Source organism: Trachurus trachurus (assembly GCF_905171665.1).
Source record: "Trachurus trachurus genome assembly, chromosome: 7".
In the NCBI taxonomy this organism is placed as follows: domain Eukaryota; kingdom Metazoa; phylum Chordata; class Actinopteri; order Carangiformes; family Carangidae; genus Trachurus; species Trachurus trachurus.
In genome coordinates, this window is record NC_139901.1 from 26563288 (window position 1) to 26571523 (window position 8236).

General features: G+C 43.9%; 2 protein-coding genes across 2 annotated transcripts; one reads left to right on the top strand and one right to left on the bottom strand.

Annotated features, from left to right (window-relative positions):
- Window positions 1–27: 27 nt before the first annotated feature.
- LOC310988774 (haloacid dehalogenase-like hydrolase domain-containing 5) lies at window positions 28–6127 on the top strand. The gene is made up of 8 exons (XM_083975500.1): window positions 28–1119; window positions 2009–2212; window positions 2335–2447; window positions 2548–2641; window positions 2750–2783; window positions 3213–3387; window positions 3494–3682; window positions 4841–6127. The coding sequence occupies exons 1-8, from the start codon at window positions 1000–1002 to the stop codon at window positions 5235–5237; spliced, it is 1326 nt and encodes a 441-aa protein (XP_083831626.1). The 5' UTR covers window positions 28–999; the 3' UTR covers window positions 5238–6127.
- A 453-nt stretch (window positions 6128–6580) lies between these two features.
- gp9 (glycoprotein IX platelet) lies at window positions 6581–7739 on the bottom strand (the record flags this gene model as incomplete). The annotated part of the gene is made up of 2 exons (XM_083975504.1): window positions 7609–7739; window positions 6581–7289 (listed from the first exon to the last, which is right to left on the bottom strand). Exon 2 carries the CDS (start codon window positions 7286–7288, stop codon window positions 6581–6583), a length of 708 nt encoding a protein of 235 aa, XP_083831630.1. The 5' UTR covers window position 7289; window positions 7609–7739.
- Window positions 7740–8236: the final 497 nt, after the last annotated feature.

The window sequence follows — 8236 nt, forward strand, 5'->3', positions numbered from 1 at the left end:
TCCTTTACAGGTGTTTGGTCTCCGGTGATCTGCCTGAATGATTTAAGTCTTCAAAGAAGTCCATATCAAGATAGACACTGAGTCTCAACTGTAGGTTAAACGATATACTCAGTGGATTTTTGCTTTGTTTTGAACCACATAAATTTCTCTTTTCTGGTGTTTTGTGCCTTTTGTTCGACTCTCAGCCACGTGTGTTTTTGAAACGTGCCCCGGACATGTTCGTGCAATCACACATGCACGTTTTTGTTTACATGTAATCTCCGGTAAAAAAAAAAAAAAAAGTGGAAGAGTCACATTTCCGTGTTAAATTCCTCCTGGTTTCATGCAGCAAAAAAAAAAAAAAAAAATCTAAATGCGGCACTACTGGGACACGAGGGTGGAAGAGATCAGAGCTGCGTCCTGGAGATGAGAGCCGAGGAGCAAAATGGAGAACAAAAGTCTGAAGGTCCACCAGGATCCATGTTGTGCCACGTGCTGCGTATAGGTGACTCATCATAGGATATATGCGTTTATATGTATTAATAGAAACCCTGCGGAGGTGGGGAAACGAACACAAACAAAACGTGGTTCAGGTTAATGAGGAGGACCAACGAAGCTGCTGTATTTAACGCAGCGCTGGCTTGTGTATGTGTGTGTCTCTGTGCGTAATATGCGGGTGTGTTTTAGTGCGCGCAAGACTGAGTTTAGGCTCCACCTCGGAGTCTAAAATGGCAGCGGGGGTTGCAGTGCAGATGCAGCAGCTTTACGGCTCTTCCCCAGCTGAGATGCGGAGAGAAAAAGACCCTCCTACTCCTCATATGACGTCACCGGGTCTCGCCCAGTCAAATTATAGACGAGGAAATTATCGGAAAAAAAAAAAACCAAGCCGAGCAGAGCAGCACAACAGCCTGCGCGGCCGGAGCGAGCCGGCTCATGCTCTATGCAGGGGCCATTTATATCTATTTTTTGAATCCTTTTTTTTTTTTTTTTTAAATTAAAAACCGGTGATTAATAAAGGAGATGAGGGGACTCGTGTCGTTTTACCGGGGCTTGCACAGCCTGAGTAACCGTCAAGCCAGACGCAAAGCTGGGATTGTCGGTTCTCGGTGCGGGTTTTGCGGAACTCAGTCTAATAGCAAGGTACGGTTTGGAGCTGTTGCTGCCGCCTCGATAGGCTCGGCTCGGCGTGAACAATACGTTGTTGACACGACGATGTCTTGTTCAGATCTTTTTTTTTATTTTTTTTGTTAGAATGTAGCAGGTCGACGTTGCATAACAATGTAGCAGCACGCAACTTTTGTCAGATGTGGATGCGCTTGGCGGGGCTGAAGGCAGCAAGCAGCAAGGAGGATGTGACACCAGATGCAGCTTAGGCTACTGTGTTTTCCCTCATGAGAGAGAGAGAGGAAAAAAAACACTGAAACACTGTGTTCCCTGTTTGTTGCCTCAGCCCCAGATACAGGAACAACAGTGAGGAAAGAAGCACAAAGATCCAATTACATGTGTGTGTGTGTGTGTGTTTGCATAGCCGGGGAGATTATTTGTTATATATCAAGAGTGCAACCAAATATCCCTCTGTACTGCTGTGTCACCACACGACTCCCACTGTGTGCTGTATGTTGGAAATGTAAAGAAAGGCCCTTATTATTTTTAAACTGTGGAGACAAATCCATCATTAATGTTGTAAGAAATACACTGTCATGCTTTTAAACAATAAAAAACAGACATTGCACATACTATAAAATGAACCTAAGTCATTTCATATGACAAAGTGTTCCTTCTTGATTCTGATTGTAATTCTTCTGGTGTAAGAATGGAGCTGTGTGCTTGGGTAACAAGTCCTGTTTGCTTCCCTTTCATAATTTGTCACGTTAAAGACCATTAGTGATTTAAGCGATTCCTAATTTCACCCCCCATAGTTTCTCATCACATTGCTCTGTCACGTTTCAAATCATGGCTGTGCTCCTTGACTGTCTCGCTTTCAGTTTAGCTGACTAACCAGTTTCTTCTTGTCCTTCCCCTGTTGCAGACACAGCCAGGCTTTGGGCTGTTGTTTGACATTGATGGCGTACTTGTCCGGGGAAGGATGCCAATCCCTGCAGCAAAAAAGGCGTTTGAGAAGTTGGTCGACTCTCAGGGACAGTTTGTGGTGCCAGTTGTCTTTGTCACAAACGCAGGGAATTGCCTCCGACAAACTAAAGCAGACCAGCTCTCTCACATCCTGGGAGTACCTGTGAGTTTTCTAAAGACGACTGCTGTATGCAGCCTTGTGCATTAAATGTGCATTTCTGTTTTTTGTATTTATCCGGTGTACACTGTGAAGTAACCCACCCCTCACACTTCATCTGTTTGCAGATCACACAAGATCAAGTCATCATGTCCCACAGCCCCCTGAGGATGTTCAAGAAGTTCCATGATAAATGTGTGCTGGTGTCAGGACAAGGCCCGGTCCTGGAAATTGCTAAAAAGTAATCCTGGAAATCCTGATTTGTTATATTTTCTATGCTTAATATTTAATGTACTTGACTCCTAATCCTCCTCATTTATCCATAACTCTCTTGTCTTTAGTCTGGGCTTCAACAACGTTGTCAGTATTGATATGCTGAGGGAATCGTACCCGTTGATGGACATGGTGGATCACAACAGGAGACCCAAACTGCCGGTGAGATATTTAAATGTTTATTTAGACGTTGATTGTGGAAATATTGAAATGTTTTTTTTTTCTGTCATTTTTAGCACCATATGTTTATTTTACCTTCTGTCATTTCAGTCCAGTCTTGTTAGCAACCTTCCTAAGGTCGAAGGTAAGAGCACGTTCCTCTTATTTCTCACATCTTTATAGCTGTTGGTGTTTCAGTTTTATATCTGTTCATACACAAGTCCCATTCTTATGAACATAATATCACAGTAACAGCAGCAGGTTCTTTTAAATTGCGTACAAACAATCATTTTGAGGATGAACTAATTAGACTTCGGTGGTCAAAATCAGCGTCACTGTGACCTCACAAAACTGAAAAATTCATGTGCTGATTATGACACAATTTTACACACACGTTCATTAGGAAGAAGTCAAAGGTCAGCCTCATAATGATCAGTAAAAACATTTAATGTCGTAACACATGAAGAGTTTGTTGACTGTATAACATGTAACTTTGGTTGGTGAAGGTTTACAACTGCAAGGCGTTAACTCTAGTTGTGATAAAATGTCAGTGATTTAACCTTTTCCTGTGCAGCTGTGGTGCTGTTCGGGGAGCCGATTCGATGGGAGACCAACCTGCAGCTGATAGTTGATGTCTTATTGACCAATGGTAACCTCAGTAGTGTTCACCAAACCCAAAAGATGCCTCACCTGCCCCTGCTCGCCTGCAACATGGACCTCATGTGGATGGCTGAGGCACATTCTCCACGGTAACCTTTTAAAAACAAGCGCTGTTACACAGAAAATTGAACACTTGGGAGTTAAAGGCATGAATTGAATGTCTTGTCTTTCTTCCTCCGTGTCATTGTCTCTCAGGTTTGGCCATGGGACGTTTCTTGTGTGCCTAGAGAACATCTACAAGAAGATAACAGGCAAAGACCTGAAGTACGAGGCGCTCATGGGAAAACCCAGTGAGATGACCTACCATTTTGCAGAATACCTCATCAGAAGCCAGGCCATGCAGCGGCAATGGAAACTTCCCATCACTTCCCTTTATGCCATAGGGTAAGACACAGAGTCTCTCTCTGCCCTATGTATTTATGAGATAGAGATACGATTTGCACCGGGATCAGAACCCAGGGGGCAGTTGTCGGTCTGAGAAGTGAAGCTCACTTCCGCCTTCAAAAAACTGCAATCCCGTCGGCTGTCGCTGGGGGCTGGTACCAGAAGGGAGCATCTCTCCATTGACCATTGACATGTTAAAATCGCCGACTTAACAGCTTTAAAAAACATATTTACAGCCTGGTGCCATTACGTTTTTTGGTCTCAACCGATAGTTTCTACCCCTGCACACACTCTGAGGGGGGTGAATTTTTTTTAACTCTACCGTTTTACTATTTTTAGGTTTAAAATTCTGGCCAATTAGGGCGCGGAAACGTTGAGTGACAGGTCCAAACAGGTCAGTGGACAGCTGCTTCGAGGCCAGTGGGCGGGTTCTTGGCCGGTAAATCCAACATGGCGCTGTTCAGGCCGCCATATTTGAGTCACAAAAACGACTCCCCAAAACCAATGGGTGACGTCACGGATGCTACGTCCATATTTTTTACAGTCTATGATCAGAACCCATTTTTTTTATACTATTCAGTGTTAAGTAAATTGAAAAGTGCTGCAGCAAAACATGGAGGTAACATTACTGAAGTGTTACCAAATGAATTTGGTGAGAAAATGTTCGTGAAAAACAGAACTTCCATGTCAGCTGGTCGCAAAAGTGTCAGGACATATAATAACAGGCTTCAGCAGGAACATTCTGTTGTCGGTCGTCGCTTCCAGTGACGACACTCATCGGCCAATCAGTGGAAGGCAGTCGGCTGACGTCACGTTTTAGTAACGCTTCGGCTCGCTTGGAACCAGGGCTGAGGTGATACCAAAAGTGTACCCGGTTGCAGGTACTGCGTGCTAGTGGAAACATGCAATAGCGCGCCGAGCCGTGCCGTACCGAGCCGAACCGTGCTAGTGGAAATGCGCCATTAGATGTTTCACTTCAGCTTTTTACCACAGTTGTGCTGGTATAGCTCTTCTGTGGTGGTGTGTCGGCGCTTGGTCGTTGTTTATTGCAGAGCAGCAGAAAACATTCTTGCACAAATTGTCCATTAATAGGCTATTTATCCATATTATACGTATGTAGCTGCACACGAAGTAACCTCTACCCTTCTGCTCTCTCAGGGATAACCTTATGACTGACATCTATGGCGCCAATCTGTACAGTCGCCACCTGGAGGAGAGAGTAGCTAGAAAGAACCCCAAAGCCATCGCAAAGATGGTGGCCGCCACTGGATCCACCACGGCGGTGCCCCAGGAGGAGGAGATGGACAACCTGTGGGAGAGCGAGCTGGCGCTGCCGTCCGCCACGTCCTGTAAGTCTGTCCTCGTCTGCACGGGCGTCTACAACCCCAAAGCGGAGGTGCCCAGCGACGCCAGCCACTGCATCAAAGAGACTGTGTTCCACGGCCACCGGGACTTCAGGTTCGACCCGGCGCTGGTGGAGCCGGGCCACATCGTGCAGGATGTGGCCGAAGCCGTCAACCTGATCTTTGAGCAGGAGAAGTTTGTGCCTCAGTAGAGTTTTGAGGAAACAAGGTTTTACATGAGGGTGGAGGCACAAAAGTAGAGGAGACGCGAGGCGTTAAACCGGGTACACCGTTTAATGCGTAAACCTGTGGGAGCCTAACACTGTGGACATCGTTTAACCACCTGATAGGGCATTGAGAATATGAAAAATATGGGTCATCTTCTAAATTTTCAACACTGAGAAAAACTTTAGAGAAAATTAATCATGTAACTGTTACAGCCAACTGCTCTTTTTCTATTGTTTTTGTGATAGTCTTTACTTACATGTTTTTCATTAAGGAAAAGTGTAAGATCTGCCTTATTTGACCCTACTAAATATTTTTTTAGTGATAGTAACGTTTTAGATTATTACAAATCCTGAAATCATCCTATATTTATTACAAGATTTTACCAGTGTTTTTAAGAAGCATATTCAGAAAACATTTGACCTTTATTCTCAAGGTGACTTTTTATTATTACGTTTTTAGTCATTTGTTTACCTTACCATTTATCCTGGAAAATCTATGCATGAATATAAGAGTAATACTTGTACTGTAAAAGAAAAGAAAAAAACAACAACAACTGTTTGATGTGCAATATTGTCCTCTAATAGTACTGTCTGTCTGAATTATGTCTAGTTGTGAGAACCTTGACCAGTATTTGCACAAATCAGAGACCTTCATCTAAATGTCATCATTATCAATCATTATCATCCTCCTGCCATAACCTGTTACATTTAACCTATAATGGTGTAGTAATTCCAAAAGTAAAAGCTAACCAAGAATTTATTTAGATACAAATACAATGCCAATCAAAATCTTTTACCTTCCCATGTTTGACCATTTGTAGTAATTCCCTCATTGTAAATACCTTAACTTAAGAAAATAAAAGGAACAGTTACACAACCGCTGTAAACTGTCTGTGTGTGTGTGTGTTTGTTTTTAACAGAGATGATCAACAATTAACCAAAATTACCAAGATATACAGCATTTCCGCACAATTCAATGTAAATGTTTAATTATCTCAGTCTTTTCAGAAGTGCACAGTTTAAAAGGCCCATAGGTTTGATAGATCAAATAGAGGACAAATATAATGCCGGCTGATTCATAATATGTGGATATTTCAACACAATAAAAGTCAAAATATTTTATAAATGGGATTTATCTGGTGCATTTCTGGCCTTAATGAGTAAGATATTAGGTTGCACTGTTAGAAATGGAGGTTTAGCAGAACATCAACTCCACAGGAAACATAAATTCATTGTGCAGTCATGTCACAGGCCTCACCTTTAGCTTTAGTCACCTGTAGTGTTTTTTTGTTTTTTTAATATTTCCTTTTTTTAGTTAAAGGTGTCTCTCAGGTAGCCTTTATCTTTATATTGTGCTTCTTGTTCAACACATCCAGAACCTGTGGCAGTAACTCCATGTTTAAAATCGGCCCCTGTGATAGCTCCTCCGTGAGCCGCCTCCTCCTGTGTTTGGGCTTCAGTGAGCGCAGAAGGTGGGCTTCAAACCCTGAGTGTCTCTCATCTATGGACAGAATGACAGTGGACACTCTGGCCAGTTTCAGGCTCCACAGAAGCAGAGCGATGACGCAGCACAGCATCAGGCCCAGCAGCGTGTTGTAAGTCCCGCCGGTGCAGCTGGCTGGGACACAGGAGGAGAAGAAGTCCTCGCTGAGTTCAGTGATGGCCCTCTGAGCCACAGAGCTCGGACCGGCACAGGTTGGTTTCTTTACAACAACATGTCTGTTCCTCAGCAGCCAGTTCCTTAGGTATTGGATCCTGCAGTCACAGTGGAAGTTCCCAGATAGCGAAACCTTTTTCAAACCAACCAGTTTGTCGAACAGGCCCGGAGCCACTGAGGTGAGCGCGCTGTCCTGCACATGGAGCTCTGTGGTGTCTGAGGGCAGAGGAGGAGGCAGCAGCTCCATGAGGCTCGAAGAGCTGCAGTTCATCTTCACACCAGTAGACAGCAGGACTGTGCAGAGGCGCGGTTGACCATCGGTATGTGCTCCTGATGAGGCCAAGAGGAGGAAGACAGCTAAGCTCAAACCAGAGAGCATCCTGCAGGTTCAGGAAAATGTGATTACCTATTTGCATTGTAATTTCCAGTTTGTATAAAAATAGTAAATAATCTAAAACAATGAGAACGCCTTAGAGATTGTTCACAGTGCAGCACCGTGTGTGGCAAACTGTTATATTTTACTTGGGCTGTGCATAAGGACAAGATTAACATTCATTTGGTCCAGAACGTGACTTGAATGAAACATTCCTGTGCAGCCTGGAGCTGTAATAGAAGCAAGTATTGAAATGTGGCCAAATGACAAAGTAAAAGTTAGATTCACAACAACAACAACAACAACAAAAAACAAGCAAACCAAACCTTTTAGATTCAAGCCAACTTGGTTGTTTCTATTTGTGGTGCCAGTCATCCTTAAAATCCCATCATGTCTCCACACTGCTCTTGTCCCAATGTTGTTTTTTTTAGTTTTAAGCGTCTGTCCAAAGTTCTCCCGACCTCACGGTGTCCCTGTTTTGTAACTGACGTGTCCCTAAACCCCCCAGTTCACCCAATACAAAACCACGTCACTGTGAGGAGTGCACCAATGACACCGCACAGCGATGGCGCATATGACATGTAGGGAATCCATCTGCTTACAGGAGATAAGATTTTATCTATTAAAAAGAGTGGCAGGGGCTATCTGAGGCTCTCCTACACAGTGTTCATTACTGACAGCCACTGCAGTGCTGAGGGCACGTGGGGGTGGAGGGTGGGGGGCACTTCACCGCAGTGCACAGCTGGGAGCGCGTGCAGCTTTATGTGGATTTGAATGAGATATTTTTTGCAGCCAGTTCTGAATGAGCTCGAGGGCAGAAGGAAAATGTTTCTTAATGGAAATGTTGAGGCCACAAAAGCAGAATGGACATCGACCGAGGCTGAACACCGCAAGTCCAAGGAATCCAACAAATTGAAATACCACATTTCCACAGCTTCGGAGAATTGGTCTAAA

What these genes read in the sequence shown, in the direction of transcription:
- LOC310988774 (XM_083975500.1), top strand. Translation starts at nt 1,000, where the DNA reads ATGAGGGGACTCGTGTCGTTTTACCGGGGCTTGCACAGCCTGAGTAAC. An exon ending in ACAGGAGACCCAAACTGCCG is followed by an intron (nt 2,642 to 2,749) that starts GTGAGATATTTA and finishes CTGTCATTTCAG; the next exon opens with TCCAGTCTTGTTAGCAACCT. An exon ending in GCTGAGGCACATTCTCCACG is followed by an intron (nt 3,388 to 3,493) that starts GTAACCTTTTAA and finishes ATTGTCTCTCAG; the next exon opens with GTTTGGCCATGGGACGTTTC.